Genomic DNA, 18797 nt, shown 5'->3' on the forward strand with positions numbered 1-18797 from the left:
ACACACACCAACAATTTTTAGCCGTGTGAGACGTCTCCCTCCACAGATTACACCCTCGGTCATATTCTCGTAGTGCTTAGGCGAAGCCTTGAGCGGATCACATCACCATCATCGTCACCACGCCGTCGTGCTGACGGAACTCATCTACTTCCTCGACACTTTGCTAGATCAAGAGTTCGAGAGACGTCATCGAGCTGAACGTGTGCAGAACTCGGAGGTATCGTACGTTCGGTGCTTGATCGGTCGGAACGAGAAGAAGTTCTACCGTGTTGTCAAACGCTTCCGCTTTTGGTCTACGAGGGTACGTAGACACACTCTCCCCCTCTCGTTGCTATGCATCTCCTAGATAGATCTTGCGTGAGTGTAGGAAGTTTTTTGAAATTGCATGCTACGTTTCCCAACACTAGGAGCCACTGGCGCGCCCTGGTGCCTTGTGGGCCCCACAGGCCTTCCCTCCTGCACTTCCTTGGCTCCCAGGTTATTTTCTAGGCAGAAAAAATCTTCAAAAAGTTTCGGTGCGTGTGGACTCCGTTTGATATGGATATTCTGCGAAGCAAAAAGTAGCAACTGGCACTGGGTACTATGGCAATAGGTTAGTCCCAAAAAATGATATAAAGTTGCTATAAAATGAATATAAAACATCCAAGAACGATAGTATAACAACATGGAAGAATAAAAAATTATAGATACGTTGGAGACGTATCATGTTTCAACTATGCCTAAAGCTTTATATGTTGTCCTTGGTTTCACTAATATGGATGAATGTTCTTTAAATTGCACTTAGTGTATTGTACAATTAAAAAACCTATGGGTAGAGTGAATATTGTGCTTATACTTGCTAATAGGAATTATGTACTGCTACTTGTGAGCTGCATTGGGTTTTTCTCGAAGAGGAAGGGAGAAGCAACATAATAGCGGATAGTATTTCCCTCAGTAGAGAACCAAGGTTTATCAAACCAATAGGAGATTCACGCAGACAAAGGTCGATAATGCATACACACACTAACTAAATATTTGCACCTAACGCGGGCAAGAGGGTTGTCAATCCCCTTGTACTTAATTGCAAGGATTAATTCTGATGGTGACAAATATATAAACTGCAAAAGAAAATAAAAGAAAGTAAATTGCAGTGGGCTTTTTAGGATTTTAGTAAATATGATGAATAGACCCGGAGGCGATAGTTTTCACTAGATGAATCTCTCTCAAGAACATAGCATACAGTTGGTAGATAAATTATTGTTGGGCAATTGATAAAAAAACACATAGTTATGACGTTATTCATGGCATTATCAGTGTATAGGCATTACGTCCATGACAAATAGATCGTTAAACCTATTGTGTGTTTATCGTCGAAATAGAAAGTATCATGTTGCGACCGGATTCACTGACTTAGCCACAGTAAGTCCCCGCTGCCTTTGTCGCGGGATCAAGAATTGTAGGCTGAGATTTGCCAAATCACTGTTCATAGGAATTACTGTTAAGCACATCAATGTTAACCACACTGTAGTATCCGATCTGAACCGCCGCTTTTCAATCCAACCGACGAGACCAGACGGCAAGTCAGCGAATCTGAATCGAAGATACACGCAACCAGAGTAACATTTCTCGTCCGCTAATTCCGTCTGTTTAACGAAGAGACGCGCACTTATTGAAATCCAGCAACAGCCGTAGCGGGGGCGGCGTGTGCGGTCCGCAGCCGGTGGATTTGCGAATCCGGACGACGCTTTGCCCGGACGTGGATCCCCCGCAACCTCGCAGCCGTCGATGTTCCATCGGACGGCCGTCCCACTCCCCCGAGGTGTCACACCCACAGCAACCACCAGCGCCGCAGCCAGGTGGGCCAGGTGGTGCGGCGCCAGCGCGCTCGTCAGCCAAGCAGACGCCAGCGCGAGCAACTTTAGAGCGGCGCCGGGGCCCACGAGGCACCACGGCCGTCGATCGATCCGGATCGGACGGCCCGGGACGGTGTGAATGGACCTGGCTGGCTGCGTGCGGCTCCCCTTTTGTGCCCCACCGGCAAGGGGGCGATCCCCTCCGCGTCCATTCCGCCCGTGGGAAGGGAAGGGTAGGGAAGAGCAGCGAGCCGCCGCGCCGCACCACCGCCTCCTCCTCATCCTCCCGCTGCTCCTCCTCCCCGATCCGATCGCCGCCGGCGCGGCAATATTTGGAACTCTCGGCCCCGATCGACCCATGCCGTACCACTGAGAACCGATCCCGCCGCCATCCGCCATCGTCATCCCCGCCGACCGCCTCCGCGTTTGATTCATCGCCCCGTGGAACCTGCACCGCCCGATCGGATAGAGGAGGTGTGGAGGATGGCTTCCGTTGCCGCCGACCCGCACGCTGCCCTCGCTGGCGCGGGGACGCCGCCCCACGGTAGTCCCGTCGCGGCGAAGAGGGCGGCCGCCACCGCGTGGAAGCGCCCGGAGAACGGGCCGGTGCTGGTGGCGCCCGGGAGCCCCATCATGGACGCCGACTCCTGGCCGGCGCTTCCTGGGCTGGCCTCTCCCCAGCCGCCCACACCGCCCAAGGCGTCGCCTAAGGCCGCTCCTCCCCCTTCCACTGTGAGTTGTCAGTTCATCTCAGTTTCTGATTTACTTACTATCGGAGTTGGATTTCGTATCAGTGCTTGATTCATTTATGATTTATTGCGGTTAGATTTCGTACCGTCTGATGATATTGCTTTTGCTATTGTTGGAATGGTCTCAGGTGGCAGCTATCTTGCCCGTGTCCTTGGACATCTCCGACGCTCCGGATGCTACCCCTGATCAGGATGCACTGGTACGTTCCTCCTCCTTCCACTGTGAGCTGTTAGTTTATTTCAGTGTTCGATTTACTTAGTATTATAGGAGTTGGATCCTGTCTCAGTGTTTGATCTATTTAGGATTTTTGGTGTTTATATTTTGTACGGTCTGACCAGATTGTGTTTTGATTGCTTGTGGGAATGGTCTCAGGAGACAGTGATTTTACCGGTGTCTTTGGACATCTCTGGCGCTCCGGATGCTACCACTGTTAAGGACGACGTGACCAGTAGTCCACCAGTCCGGCGTGTGTTGATGATGCCTGCAGGGGATGACGGGCCAGAGATGCATGCTCTTATTCCAGAGCAATCTGTAGGATACTCTCCTAATGCCCGGAGCAATGGTACCGGCGTTCATCATCAGAATGGCCGTTTTGGTTCCCATCCTCATGGCCGAGGTGGCAGTTATGGTGGGGGGAGCAGAAGGGGTAATGGTGGAGGTGGTAGTCGCCATGGTCATGAGCACCATGGTGGGTTTGATGGGCAACGGCGTGGTGGCGGCCGTAGAGATGGACATGGGCCAGGGCACCAGCATCGAGTTCACCAGCCATCGTACATTAGGGCTCCTCCTCCTCTGGCTGTTTTAGCGGCGGGACCTCCTGCGCCACCATTTGCCGGCCCTGCCACTCCACAGACACCACCTTATGGAACTGCTGCTCCACAGACACCACCTTATGGGGCGCCTATGGGATTCCCTGGTATGTTATTCATGCTCTTTGTGAGAACATGGCTTTGTGCAATTGTTATGTCACCTTAATTTGCTTTATTTTAAACAGCAGAGATGGCACCTCATGTTTACTATTTTGCCGTGCCCCCTTCGGATGGTCTTCAAGCCCTTCCTTTTGCGCCTCCTCCACCAACCCCTCCAGCCATGCTAATTTCTCCACTGGAACAACTTCAAAGGGACCTACTGGTGCAGATAGACTACTACTTTAGGTATTTCTCCGTCTTAATTTATAGAAAACACTACGCCACCACTGAGGTCATTTTATTGAGCCGCTTGCCCGCTTGCTCATTTTTTGCAGTGATGAAAATTTGTGCAAGGACATATTCTTGAGGAGACATATGGATGACCGTGGTTGGGTGCCATTATCCTTGATTGCTGGCTTTAACCAGGTTAGTTTGCTGGTTTTACACGGTGGTTTTATTTTAGAAAAATCCCCAGTTCTTTATTGCTTTGCTACTATAATCCAGCAGTCTATTCGGAAAGTCATCAATAGTCTAGTAATGTTCTGGTCACCTTCTATAGTTGTTTACTTGCTGATTGAGTGGGAGATGGAGAGTTGTCATTTAGCATTTTTTATCCATTCAAACTGAGTTTGCAGGTTTGCTATTTTGGTATCAGTTAACATTGGATGTTTAGTAATGGTGTGGTTCATTTGCTATCAATTGGACATTGGATGTATACTTATGGTGTGGTTGATATAACTTGGGTAAAGAGCTTTACATCATGCCTAGAAAATTTAGACTCTGCCACATGAAGCTACAGTTGCATTGGAATTCAGCTCCTGCACATCTTAAATTAGATAAATCTGTTCCAAGTTAATTTTTTATGATTCTTTCTTCCCCTGTTACCTGATCGGTGTAAGTTCTCGGGTTACAAGAAGAGACATACTCAAGTACTCTTTAAATGTAGCCGTTTGTTGTGGATTTCAATAAAATGAAATGAAATCTGGCCATACACAAATAGCATTGACACTTCTAAGTAACATCAAATAAAGAGCCTCAATCTATGCAATTATTCGTGCACTTTCGGACTCTACCCTTGATAGTTAGTTAATTCGGCGCATTGTGTGCTCCAATGCTTGGTTTATGGTGCTATGTAAGTCCTACTTCTTTTGTCCAAATGCAAACACTGAACCTTGTGATTCTTTCTTCTACTTTTGGCAAATCATTTTCTAACACTGGCACTTGTGTTTTATTATCTGAGCTCCCTGCATTAAAAAATATAGATTTTCTTAGGATGTGTGCATTCATTGCTTGCAAATGAAATCAGAACATGGAAATTTACGCCAAGATAATTTAAATTCTGGTTTGGATGCAATTGAACATGAATTGACACTTGTTCCTTCAAACTAAAGAAATTTATCACGTGCTTCTGTACTTGACAGCCCATAGTTCTGTAGTAGCAATGTTTGGATAAATGATCAGTATAGAGGAAATGAAAATTAAAGTTGTACGTAGTGGTTTGTATTGGACGCACTTGGACATTGATAGCAACATTTTATAAAAAAAAATGGCGTTGTAATGTTACTAACATGACCATATAGCGAAACAAAAATGTATAACTTGCATTTTTTTTCTAGCAACCAGGAGGAGCGCTGCCTTCGCACTAAGGACTACCACCAGTGCGATAACATGAATTTAGGAAGTACATTGTCCCTGAAATAATATCTAAATTCTTTTATTTTTGAGTTATTTTTTTCAAGAAAATGCAAAAGATTTGCGTTTCTTTTCGCTGAAAAGGAAGGAAGTTAGTTACAAGCGTCTGAGGGCGGACGATCGGGTTATCAGGTTACAGACTCTTAATGCACATCCCATGAAGGGGGCAGAACCACTCTTAAGTCCTGCGGCTTCGGCCTTTGCCCAGAGGCAGGCTTCCTCCTTGATTCTAACCAATAGCATGTCTAGGGAGGGCGTTGTGTTGTCGAAGACGCAACTGTTCCTATGCTACAAGGAGCGCGATGGATTGCAGGGCCTTGCGCTGCATCTGCGGCATGTTGGCCTTGGCGTGCCACCACCAGTCCATGAGTGTGGGCTCTTGGTTGGGGATCTTCGTCGATATGCGAAGCCAGGCAACGTCTCATGCCATGCCTGCCATGTGAAAGGGCAGTGCAGCAGCAAGTGTCGTATCGTTTCTGGCGCCAGATCGCAGAGTAGGCAGCGTGGGTGATGTTGTAGATCGTGGCGAGCCAAACAATCCGCGGTCAAGCAGCGGTCGAGGTTGGCCAGCCAGTGAAAGAATTTGACCCGAGGCGGCGCCCAAGACTTCCAAATTAGCTTCCATGAGTAGCAGTGCATTGAGCCTTGGAAAGTGGCCGTGTAGCGGAATCCAAGGCCGGCAAGCTCGTGTGGGTGGCAAACTTGACGCCAGTGACATGGCAATGCCCTCCCTTGGCCATAGCGTGCCCAGAACAGAGAAATCCCCTCTGAAGTTTCTCGACCTGTTGCAAGGTTTTCTTCGGAGGAGCGAACGCAAGCAACTGGTGGACCGGGATGGCACAAAGGATGAACTTGACAAGGGCCAGTCTGCCGGCTTTGTTCATGAGCCATGCCTTCCAAATGGGCAGGCGGTCGGCGACCTTGTCGACGAGGGGTTGCAGTTGCACAGCAGAGGGGCGGCGCGTCGTCAAGGGGATGCCGAGGTAGGTGATCGGGAGCTTGGTGACTGGGCATCCCAAGCTGGATATGGACTCGGTGGTCTGGTCCCCATGCAGGACCGTGGCATAGCTCTTAGCGTAGTTTACCTTTAGGCCGGACGCTCTGCCAAACAAGGCAAGGATCTCTTTGACCACGGACACGTCGCTCTCTGTGGCATGGCAGAAGAGCATGACATCGTCGGCGTAGAGCGATATCTTTGTAATCAGCCTCTGGGATGCAACTATGCAAGGATGTCAGTTTCATGGGCGCGCTGAAGGACGAATAGTTGCAGGGACAAGGAGTTGCCGTGCTGAAGCCCTTCTTGGTGCCAAATAGGGGGGCCTGGTACACCATTCATCAAGACGCGAGTGCTGGCGGAGGACAAGAGGATAGCAACCCACTTGAGGAAGCGGTTCCCGAACCCTCCTTGTCAACGCTCATATTACGATGGCTCTGGATCTCCTTGAGCATCACTCTGGGGGCACCTAGTTGGTGCAGTAGCTGGAGTGATTGCCTGACGAGCACGAAGTTATCATGGAGGCTTCTTTCGATGATGAACACGTTTTGATTGCGGCTGACAAGGAGATCCAGCTTTAGGGAAAGCAGCAACGATAGTGCCTTGGTGAAGATCTTGGCCATGATATAGATTAAGCAAATCGGGCAATAATCGTGCAGCTCTTCGGTGTTAACACACTTCGACATGAGCATTAGGAGGGCGTGGTTTAACTTGCAGAAGCCTCGGCTGCGTAGCTCGAATAGCTGCTGGAACACGTCCACGAAATCCTACTTGATGGTGCTCCAACACGCCCGCAAGAATTCAGCAGTAAAGCCTTCGGGCCCTGGCGACTTGCGCGCGGGCAGGCGCTTTATGGCTTCCCAGATCTCCGTTGGGCAGAAGGGCACGTCAAGATCTGAGAGATCGCTCCCCTCGATGAGCCCGCGACAGGTCCATCGTGTGTTTGCGCTCTACGCTATGCCGGGGCATTGTAGTGCCGGAATGCAGCCCCCGCCATTGCGTCGTGCTCGGTGAGCACCGTGCCGTGCATGGAGAGGCTGAAGACGCGGTTTTCCGCCCTCGGAAGGAGCATTGTCGGTGGAAGAAGGCGGTGTTGGCGTCTCCGTCTTTGAGGTTGGCGAGGCGGGCGTGCTGTCTTGCAATCATATGCTCCAGGGACGCGAGGCCAGGGTAAGAAACCTTCAGTTGTTTGCGCGGTCAGTCTTCAGGAGGCGTGAGGATGCATTCTTCCAGGGCCTTATCAAAGTGCGCAATGAGCTCGTGTGAAATAGCCAGCTTGGCCTTGACGTTGCCTACTGCTTTGGCACTCCAACTCGTCAAGCTGCGCGCTGTGGCTTGTAGGCGCAGCATCAGCGGCGGAATGGGTCCGGGTCATGAGCGGAACCCCAAGTCGTGGTCATTTTATCATGGAACCCGTCCATGCGCAACCAGTGGTCCTCGAAATGGAATCTGCGATGCATCATAGGCGCGGGGACGCAATCCAGCAACAACGAGCAGTGGTCCGACACGACAGACGCAAGGCACCGTAGGTGGCATTCACCATGTGCGTCTTGTTCGAGGTGCACAGCACGTGGCCAAGGTGCACCAACGTCAGCGGTGACTGCTCGTTCGACCACGTGTACTGGCGCCCATTGAGGCAGACCTCCTTGAGTGCGAGGTCGTTGACGAGTCGGCGGAATTTGGCCATCATGCGTCTATTGAGATTGCTCATGCTGCGTCTATTGAGATTGCTCATGCTCTTGTCCTCGGTGCAAAGGATGAGATTGAAGTCACCATAAAGCATCCAAGGTCTGGGGCAGCTTGCTCGGATCTCTCGCAGCTCCTGCAAGAAGGCGACCTTGGCCACTTCTTCCTGGGGTCCGTAGACAACCGTAAGCCACCACGGCGTGTCGGCGGTTGTGGCGACCTTGGCCGAGAGTGCGTTGGCGGTGAACAAAGGGGTCGTGATAGTCACAACACTGCTTTTCCATGCGAGAAGAATATATCGTCGCACGTTCCTTGGGCCGGGAGGTACGTGTAGTTGTCAAACTCCGAGCCTAGCGTGTCAAGGACAAAGGCGAGCAAAGCAACTCCATCTTCGTTTCTTGCAAGCATACAATGGACGCGTCTTTGGTGTCAAGCAGTGTGCGGATAGCAAGGCGCCGCGTGCATGCCTTGAGCCGACACACATTCAAAACGACGATCTTGAGGCCGTGATCCATAAAAGATTGGACCGATGGGGGAGGGACTGCTAGGGGAGCCCTAAGTCTCGCACGCGATGTCAACGCACGCCGGGGCAGTCTGCTACGACGGCAAGCAAGCTGGGTTCTCGCGATCGACTAGTGCAAAGATGGCCCTTAGCACTGACAATGGGATGGGCGCCACAAGCAAGTTGTCGTATGCCTTCATCTCAGCGGCTGAGATCTGGTTGGTCCCAACGATGCCAAGTGTGCGAAGCACCTGAACTTGTGCGCGTCTTTCGGCGGTGGGTGGCGTGGTGGTAGCCAAACGGCCACCCGGGGGGGGGGGGGTGAAAGCAAGAGGGTCGCGTGGTCTCTTCCTAGGCGCCGGCAGCAACACGTTGAGCTCTTTGGTGGCTGCGGCCAAGAAGTCTCCTAGCGTCCAGGAGTGAGCGGTTGTTGTGCGTCCGCGTGATCGGCGCATGATGATGGTGGGGTAGCGAAGCGGCCTGGCCCAGACCCATGCATGTTCTGACGTGCCAGCTCGGGACCGGAGCAGGCCCTGGAGTGATTGGGCCCATCGAATTCTGCATGGGTGCCTGCGGGTCCCGCTGGTCTGGGGAGGGCGGTAGTGATCCTTTTGAGGGTGGGATCGGCGGTGTGCGGGCCAGAGAGGGGAGTCAAGATCGTGCGCCTCACGATCCATCTCTAAGCGCGCGGATTGGGTCGTGGACTTGTTCGTGCATGGGATCGGCCCCATCTTGACATCAGTAATGGGGTGAGCACCACTTTGCCCCGACATGGAGGCTATCTGTTCTGGCACGTCCTGCTTGCGAGTCTGGGACCTTGCTAAGAACGGCCAGGTCGTGACAAGCCGATGGATCAAGGGAGGTGGCTGGTGGTCCCGTGCGATCGTCCTCAGGCTCGTGGGTGGCCTCTGGATTATAGAGATTCCAAACGGATCCGATGCAGCCGCAACCATTGGTGCGTTGCCAGCTGTCCTTGCCAAGCCTGATATCGCGCCCTCAGGGGTAGCGTTAGCGTTGCCCTCCTGGCCCATGGGTAAAGTGGGCTTATCTTGCCTTTTACCCTTTCCTTTTCTGGCACGGTGACGACGATGGTGGGCTCTAGGCTGACTATGCCACGATAGCATGTCGTTCCCTGGCTGAGCGGCCATACGTGTCGGGCGGGACAAGCCATCCCGTCGCCGTGGCCACACCATCCGCACGGGAGGTTTGGAGACCGGCGTGCCATCCCAGGTTGTCCACCGCCATGCTGTTGGCGGCCGGTGGGCTGAGGTTCCGTGCGCCTACACTTGCGGCCGCGGCGACGTGCACGTCCAGGGCCGTGGCCATGGCCTGGGTCGTTGTCGGCCCCTTGGTCCCGGCCCGGGTCCGTGCCGGGCGGTGCGCTAGTGGGCGGGGCTGGCCACCATGGTCGGGCGACAACGGCGGAAACCATCCGCGTTGGCGTCGGAGGCTCGGTGCACCTCGGAGCGGGGGCCAAGGCGGCTCCTGACAGGCTGCCTGGGTGGCGCCGCGGGGCCAGGGGCAGGGTGCGTCGGCAGGGATGGCGGGCGACCTTGCAGTAGGAACGCGCGGAGGACTTGCTCCCCGAGTCGAGCTAGCGGTCACCGGAGGACACGAGCTCACCGAAGAGGGTCGCTCCGTGGTCGGCTTGGTCCGCGTTGGACGACGTCATGGCATAGCAGCGGCGGGGCTGGGAAGGGAGGGTCGGTTACCGACGGGGATTCAACGGCGGCGGGGCTGCGGGCTATGCGGAGCTAGGAGGGACGAGCGGAGCGGGGGCGAGCCATGATGTAAAAAATAAAAATTGAGTTGAAAAATAATATCTAAATTCCTGGGGTCTGCTATGAATATCTATGTTCTGTTACATGAATATAGGAAGTACAGTGTCTCTGAAATAATATATAAATTCCTTTCTTTGAGTTGGAAAATAATACTCCCTTCCGAAATATATGATGTTTTGGATATCTCAATATGGACTACATACTGACTGAAATGAGTGAAAAAACGCGTCTATACACATGAAAAAAAGTTGGAACATCTTATAATTCTGGACGGAGGGAGCATCTAAATTCCTGGGTTCTGCTAGAATAGAGGAGCGCTGGTGGTCATGTTTTTGGGTGGAACATGTTAAAATTCACCGTCTCTCAAAGGACTACTGCTCCTGGTCGTGTGCACCACCAGTGCGATAACATGAATATAGGAAGTACCTTCTCCATGAAATAATATCAAAATTCCTTAATTTTTAGTTGGAAAATAATATCTAAATTCCTGGGGTCTGCTATGAATATGTATGATCTGGTAATGTTGCACTTGAATTCACCTTCTTTTGCCACCACAGATTTATATGAACTTTGCATGGACTGACGGTTTGTGTTCCTTGTAGCTCCACCTGTAACATCTATGCTGGCCCACCACTTCACAAGCCGTCCATTGTTTTTCAATATATCTTTATATTATTGTTTATTGTAGAGTGCATATGTATCAACACTTCATTGGTAGCACCTGCAATCAAGTTCTGTTTCGGGCAATTCCTGCCACTCTGTCGTGAACTGTCTGCAGTTAGAATGTTTTTTTCTGGACGGAAATAGTTGAAGACTGTCACTCGTATTTATGCAAGGCTTGGAAGAATGTCGCTGCTATATATATAGTCAATGGTCGTCACTTTAAAGGAACCTACAATTAGTTTAACTCACTTATGAACTTTAAAGTGTTGACATAGAAAAGCAAGTTATATTTTAGAACAATATTTTTCCATTTTTTCTTGTTTTCAACAGTTTTGGTCTTGCTCATATATTTGCTAGAATTTTACGATCCCTAAAAGCTGCCGTTCTGGACATTAGCAATGTCAAACCTCAAAACTTTGACTAGTATTTTTGATTATATTTAGATTGGATACTTGAAAATTATGTGTACATTTGTCCCAAAAAGTACGTTATACTTGAAAATTATATTTGACATAGAAAAACAGGTTATCTTTTAGAACAATTTTTTCCATTTTTTCGCTTGTCAGCATGATTGTTTGATGTGATTAAGCTTTCTCATATTGTACTCAACAAACTTAAAGTCGCATGACGCTAGCAAAAACTGGTGCAGACATCAGTAGATTTTTGTCTCTGTAGATTCCCAGTTTTATTCCCAAGGTTGAGAATGATTGCCCTTTCCTCTTGTGTATCCAGAATACCATCTCCATGACTCCATCTTATTGTCATGTTGACCTGAAAACTTTTGATTGTCTGTTATGCTTGGAATACTTCTGGATTAGTCATTAGCTTGTTTAAATGTTGTGGATTTTTGCGTCATTCTGTCCTGGATGTGCATTATTTTTAATAGTTGAGATAAGCAAGACAGTGGTATGGCCCATAAGATTGCCAAGTGAATGCTCTTATTTTTCTTTTCACTAGTTATAGTTTTGCAAGGCAGGAGATCGATCTAGTTAGGAATGTACAAATACCATTTGTTAGGAAACTAGAGATCCTCTTTCCCAGCACCAAGTCAGACTTTTCTATCCATGTGTATTATGCAATCAATGAGAATTATCAACTACTAGTAAAGTTATAATCCCTGTCCCCAACCTTTTCTCCCTCTCATCTGCGGAGCCATGGCTCTAGCCTCACTCCTTGAAGCCATACCCTCATTGCTACACTCCTTGGTCCTGAGATCCTTATCAGCCCTAGCATGTGTCACTTACAATACACAAACTACTCTGAAAGTGGCTTGCACATATTTTCATTGTAGAGCTAACAAAGGGCTCGTTAAAAGTTTTGGAGATTTCAAGTTCGAAAGGGAGCCATTTCTCTTTTCTGCTACTCTATTTTGTTTTGTAGCTGCCAGGTGTATTGTGCGGACGGTGGTTTGCCCTTATTCAACACTATACTTCATTAAGCATTTATAGCTGTGAAAAATTGTGCTTGTGCATCTGTTGCTATACCCTTTTTTTCCCGAAAGCTACATCTGTTGCTATATCAAAGGGTCATTGCCTAGTAAATGTGTGTGTTCTTTTCTGAGCATAATGAGATGAGACAACTCTATCCAGAATATTCAAAAAAATATTTTGCTTTCTTTATTACAAGAAAAGGACAGATTGCTCAACTAAATTATTTTGCACAGGTCCAAAGGCTCCTATATCGTATTGGACAAGTCAAAAACTTGACTAATAGTTTACAGTTTATCTTGGATACAGTCATGCAGTCTACTGTGGTGGAAGTACAGGTAATCAATTTTCTGATGTCATTTGCCATGATTTGACTTAATCTAAAATTAAACTTAATTGGTGATGCTATAAATAACTTATAAACAACCGATTAAGCACAACTTTAGAAGGGTTGAACATGATATTCTAACATATCTTGCCATGCTGAAGATGTTGTAGGAGTGTTCCAAAGAAAATGGCTTCTCTTTCTGAACTCAACAATGCTAAGTTTGGTCTATAATCTTCACAAATGTAGATACCATGATTTAGATTCATTTCAAAAAGTTTGTATCTCCTCCTTCAGTTATGGCCTACTATGTCACTCTTTATGCAATAGCAGCGGGGCATAGCTTGTATGTCCACCTTTGGTTACAGACAACTGGGTAAGAATATTAGAGTGCATGCCCTGTTTATGTCCAGATTATCCTTCTTGTTTATCTGAAGAGTTCTATTAGTATCCTTGGTGGTCAACCACACAATGGGATCTTGAAGCAATTGCTTAGAGCATTTTTATGGTTCTGTACTACTACCTCCCTTCCTAAATATAAGTCTTTAGAGATTCCACTACGGACTACATACGGAGTAAATTGAGCAATATACATCACTATGTAGTGCATAGTGGAATCTCTAAAAAGACTATATTTAGGAACGGAGGAAGTACATGATCTCATATTTCACCAGGCTGTCTTTTTTTAAATTTCATCACACATGAATAGAGCACCACATCTTCACTTGCAAAGTTCCTTTGATTAACAAAAAATTATGTTAATTACAAGTCTAGGCCGCCATTTGTCATGTCAGATTGCACTTTTAAACACTACTACAATTGGCAGCTTATTGCTGCAATTCTTATGTGAACTTGTAATGAAGGTCACTTGAATCAGTCACATTCCAGTTCACTCGCTGCTTTCCTTAGTTGTACACGTATAACGCCGCATGCTCCCTTTTGCTCTGTATTTAACATTGGTGACAAAGAACCCTGAATATGACCACTCTTTATCAAAATATTCCTTAGGTGACATACTACCAGTCACACCACAGTTCCCATTGAAAGGCTTAACTTTTTTCTGCTTTGTTAGGGTGACAAAATACGGAGGCGTGCAAGATGGGAGATTTGGTTGCTTCCCAGACCAAATTATTCTGATGGAAATTCTTCTGGTTCACGTTCCCCCGTGACATCCAACATTGATTCATTGGCGTCTCAGCTTCAATCTGTTGGACTTGAGGGGACATACTATCCTCGTGAAGCTCTCCTTACTAGATCAGCAACTTCAGTTAGTATAGGCTATCAAGCACCTACCTTCAGAGGACTACACAGCAATGGCAGTGGGCCTATTTTTGGGCAGCAGACCGAGAGAAGTTTACTCAGAAGCGATACCTTTTGATACACAACAAAGAGATGCCGAGTTTTCACTGGTTACGGCATGCTCAACTCTTCTACTTCGGATGAGGAATGAAGATCCAGTTTGTTCGGAAAAAGGGAGCATGAAAACACCAAAAAAAAATTAAAAAAAATGTAGATGGACATACAAAAAAACCAAAAAACAGAAAACTATATATAAAAAGAATAGCAAGTGCTATGTGTGACTTCTGAATATTTCATGGGTGAGCTTTTGCTTTTTCGGATATGTGTGTTATTATGTCGGGTTTCTGCTTTAATGGACAGTTTGTTCTCTGTGTATACTCTGTTATCTCAGACGTCATGACTGGTACCGTTCAGGCCTGTTGAGACCAGACAATTATATATATAAAAAAGACATTTCTAATACTGCTTTATTTTTTATTCTGCAAATTTATTCCTCTTGTGTAGTGTTTATGCTGATTTGATGGTTGATTATATTATGTTTCGGTGACAATTCTCCACAGTTGTCTCAGCATGTTGCTAAAGCCAACCTGCCACCTATTTCAGCATGCAACTGTTTGCCTACCGTTGTTTGGGAGCAACTTAGGACAACTCAAAGGCTGATCACCAAATCTTCTCTGACACGTCTTGACATCACCAAATGTCCGAGGATAACAATTGTGTGTGGACATCACCAAATGTACGAGAACAGCAATCGGGGCAGGTGACCTATTTCTAATGGATTTTTTTTAAAGATGAAATTCATGCTAGACTGGATGATATTTGTTAAACTTTGATATATTACAACCAAAAGGGACAAAATTTAACAAAGTTTCACTTCACAATAAAATCTAAAACTTTAAAAACTAAAAACTATGTGTGGTACCAATGGTGATGAAACTTAACAAAGTTTCACATGGAGGTCTCCGCGGTGGTCCTGGGCCGTTTGATGGACCATGCCTCAACGAGCGGGGGTTCTTGCCATGCCTCAACGAGCGGGGGTTCCTCCAAGATCCAGGAAGTGCGACGTCCAACTGCCTGAACAATGCCCGACGTTGCCCGTTGCGCCGCCTCGAAGGGTGCTAGGGTGCCACCGTCAATGTGGAGGAGCCGCCGCCATCACCACCTAGGTAGTAGGTGGAGCGGCCACGCGTCTTTGGAGATCGTTGAGAGGGTGAAGGCTCCTGCGTGTCGGTCAGGCGCCACTCGCTCCCGGACCGTGGACGAGATGAGGAGCATGACTCCTTCACGGCAGTCGGGAGCCATTGGCTCCTAGACTGCCAATGGACAGGGACATCGGTGTCACCTCCTTGTCGCGGTGGAGATGGCTTCGCACCAGGGGCGACAACGACTCCTTCATGCAGCATCCTATTTGTATGTCGCTATTGCGCGGGAGACCAATTGGGATAGTGACACTGGATCACGATTGTAGCGCGACCGCTCCAACAACAACAACTCTATCTGCTGCACGAACTCCTTGTTCATTGTGGTGGCCTCGACGAGGAGGAACGACTGTTGCTGCTCTTCGTCATTCGAGGAGATATAATTCAGCTTCACATGTGAGGGAGAGGTCGATGCAGATAAGCCCGGAGAACGCGAGCCGGCGGGGGTCGCGGAGAACCACTTCGAGCTGTTCGACTTTCCCATTGGAGCAAATTTGGGGAGAGGGGAGGCGACAGTGTAGGGTTTGCATCCGTGGGTGGACGGCTTAAATATCCGAGACTGACAGACTGGATCTGCTTCAATGCGGGTAGCGGCCAGAGTAGGCTTCTCGGCCAACGCACCGGTGTGAATACTGGGCAGGCCAATTGGCTGGTCGGCGGGCATGAATGTGTGTAGGGAAACATCCCGTCATTTCATGCGGTCACGTCTGCTTTGACCGGCATGAATGTGGCGCGAAGAGCAGAGTGAGGGTTCTAGACGGAGCTACATGAGGGTTTTCAACATGGGCCCATATTGTCGGATGCCACTACAAGAAATATGTCAACTTGTGACCACCACTATTGGTCACTGAAAGGTCACAAATTTCCATTTGCGACCTTTTTGTGACCAAAAACAGAAGGTCAAAAGCTGGCGGTCATAAACTGACTATAGCGACCTTTTTTCTGGAATGGTCGAAGACGTTTACGACCAAAATACGTCTACTATGGCGTTTTGGTCACTAGCAACCTCCCCAGGCCACGTAGGCATCCAGCGTGGCAATCTGACGTGGCACAAGATTCAGCCCGGTCCAATTCGATTTTCTACATGGGCCTAGCCCAACAATTCAGCCTTTTTACTGTATATTTTCTCTATTAATTTTCTCTAGCTACATGGGCCTGGCCCAACAATTTGGCCTTTTTATTTTCTAGGCATGGCCTTTTGCGGTCCATTTCATTTTTATTTTCGAGGGTTTTCTATGGTCCAGTTTTTAGATGGGTCCCAATTGTCAGATTTTTCCTGGCAGTGGATCCACATCGCTTTTTAAGCAGTATATATCAAACAGAAAGAAAAAAAGAATATGAAAATCTTCAAATAACAACCAAAATAGGTTTATTACAATATATTCTGTACAGAACAGAACATGTGAAACTCCATACACTCATTCACATCACAACAACCAGTTTAACCTACAAATATTGCATGCCCAGGAACTTAAAACTTCACATACATAACCATACAATGTTCCACACAATCACAAATATTGCGATTGAAAAATAAAACACTGCCAAGTTAAAGCTAGCTACTCTTGGATACCATGAAACATGCTCTTCAACATAGGAAGAAGCCATCAACGGAGTTCTACCAACAACACAAGCTCCATTCACCTACAAGAACAGAATGGAATATCAAGTACTGGATCGTTCAAGCAGATTACAACCAACATATATATGTAGAAGTACATCAGGAAATATGATAGAAAAACCGGACAATAGATACACTTATACAGCCCAACAAATGGGTGATGACGACAAGATAAAAATATAGAATAGGAAATTTATGAGATTGCATATTTGCCAACAAATGAGTGATGACAACAGATACACTTATCGGGAAAATATATATTTAACGAAATTTCACATTAGAAAGTAGTTTCTGCTTCAAGTTTTAAAACTCAACCATTCATCATTAATAGTAGCAATTCAAACTAGAACTTAAATTCTCTAGTAAGATATTCAATACAACATTGTTCTTTCAAAAAATTGAACAGTTGCAAGTAACAGCTTAATAGACATCAAACTCACTAGGCAGATTAAATTACTACAGTACACTAGTGCAGAATGAATCAGTGATGTTATTATAGGTTCTGAATTCACAACGCGGGCACGGCATTTGCAAATTTGCTACAACCAAAGGTTGTGCACCAAGTAAAAGTAATTCCCAGCAAAGGTTATTCACAAGCGAGCAAAGCAAAGCATACGGGTACAACGGTATGATGCAGCAGACATACATAGACACATAACAGGATTAGACGCCACTTGATTCGCTGATCCATTACCAACAGTATAGTTAGTTTACCCTTTACTTAAATGTCAGGTCACTTCATTTCAATGCAACTCTTGGTTGCAGATGTATTATTATTGCTCTAGTACGTACTAATCAGCAGCAGCAGCAGCAATAGTACTAGATAGTAGTGTCAACCAATAAGCATCAGAACCAACCAACATATATTTATTCCTCATGACTTATTAGCAGAAAACAGAGTGAGTTTTTCTGTGCGTATCTGCAATACAGTTTCAGTCTAAAACAGAGTTGGTCTACGAAAAACAGGGGTAGGGAAGTTGTTACCTGGGTGTGGCTGTGGTCGCCGAATTCAGGGATAGGGCCGCTGAGGTGGAGGTGGTCCTCCTGAATCTGTAGTTTGCCGACGACGAAGACGAAGCGGAAGGCGAGGAGGGGCTGTGTGCCGGTACATCCATCCAGCGACAACTGCTCATTCATGGCAGGAAACCACATCACATCTCAGTCAAAGGAATGGAGGGTACGGGAAGAAGAAGAAGAAACCGAAGGTAAGAAGACCTGGATGGCGTCGGAGCAGTGGTGGAGGGGCGTCCTCCATGGGCGCCGCCTCTGCGTCCACCACCGGGAACATCTCGTTCAGGTCCTTGGCCCGCAACGCCTGCACGCACCATATTAGATCACAACACGGCGTCGAAGCTAGAGATCGATGCAACTTCAATTCAAAACTGGATATCAAAGAACAATGTACAGAAGAACTTGCCATTTAGTTCTGCATGATCATCACGGTCTACAATAACAATACAGCATGGCGTTCTGGTTCTGTAGCTAATCAGCGCCAAGAGTAGATCTCCGAGGTAATTGCAGTGCCTTGCAATGCCCCTAAATGCAACAAAGAAGGGCTTGTTATAGTATTTTTACATTCATTCAGGACAGCAGCTTTTCTTTTTCTTGCAAAAGGACATCAGTTAACAAGTATAATTACTCCCAAGAGAAGGTTTGAAAAATCCAACATGTCTAGGAAACAACTGTTCAGTAAAGTGCAGCGGCTGGATAAATCTATCATGCACATCATTTAAGCAAAAAGTGTTCCAACTAGTATGGAACCACATATTTGTTATCTGTGTATCTACACACCTTTTGGAGTAGCTGCAAAGAATTAACACTAAGCATAAGATACACTAAAGAACTTTCAGTGGAGCAGCTGCACATAATTAAGAAAGCATCAGCAAGTTAACAAGCTACTGAAAAACTACTGCAACCAAAACAGTACTACAAAATACAGATTTTGCAAAAATTTGTAAACTAAATTTTTTGCCAAGGAAACAAAAATTTATAGCTTCAGGCTGGAGCACTACAGTTGTTGGTTAGACTTCATATAGCTTCAGGCTGGTTGGAGTACTACAGCAGCAACCATTTCATGGTTAGACTACTCCATTTGCAGTAGCCAAATATTCATATATC

The 18797-nt window shown here is 47.2% G+C and overlaps 1 protein-coding gene across 2 annotated transcripts; it reads left to right on the top strand.

Annotated features, from left to right (window-relative positions):
• The first annotated feature begins 2012 nt into the window (after positions 1-2012).
• LOC125552673 (uncharacterized) lies at positions 2013-14319 on the top strand. Of its 2 annotated transcripts, none has more exons than XM_048716302.2 (7): positions 2013-2564; positions 2710-2781; positions 2955-3498; positions 3577-3736; positions 3826-3916; positions 12472-12573; positions 13633-14319. In XM_048716302.2, exons 1-7 carry the CDS (start codon positions 2316-2318, stop codon positions 13936-13938), a joined length of 1524 nt encoding a protein of 507 aa, XP_048572259.1. In that variant the 5' UTR covers positions 2013-2315; the 3' UTR covers positions 13939-14319. The 2 variants fall into 2 exon arrangements, with proteins under 2 accessions (XP_048572259.1, XP_048572260.1); XM_048716303.2 differs by having other exon boundaries at positions 3580-3736.
• The last annotated feature ends 4478 nt before the right edge of the window (positions 14320-18797 follow it).

Source organism: Triticum urartu, chromosome 4A (assembly GCF_056163025.1).
Source record: "Triticum urartu cultivar PI428250 chromosome 4A, HENAU_Tu73, whole genome shotgun sequence".
In the NCBI taxonomy this organism is placed as follows: Eukaryota; Viridiplantae; Streptophyta; class Magnoliopsida; order Poales; family Poaceae; genus Triticum; species Triticum urartu.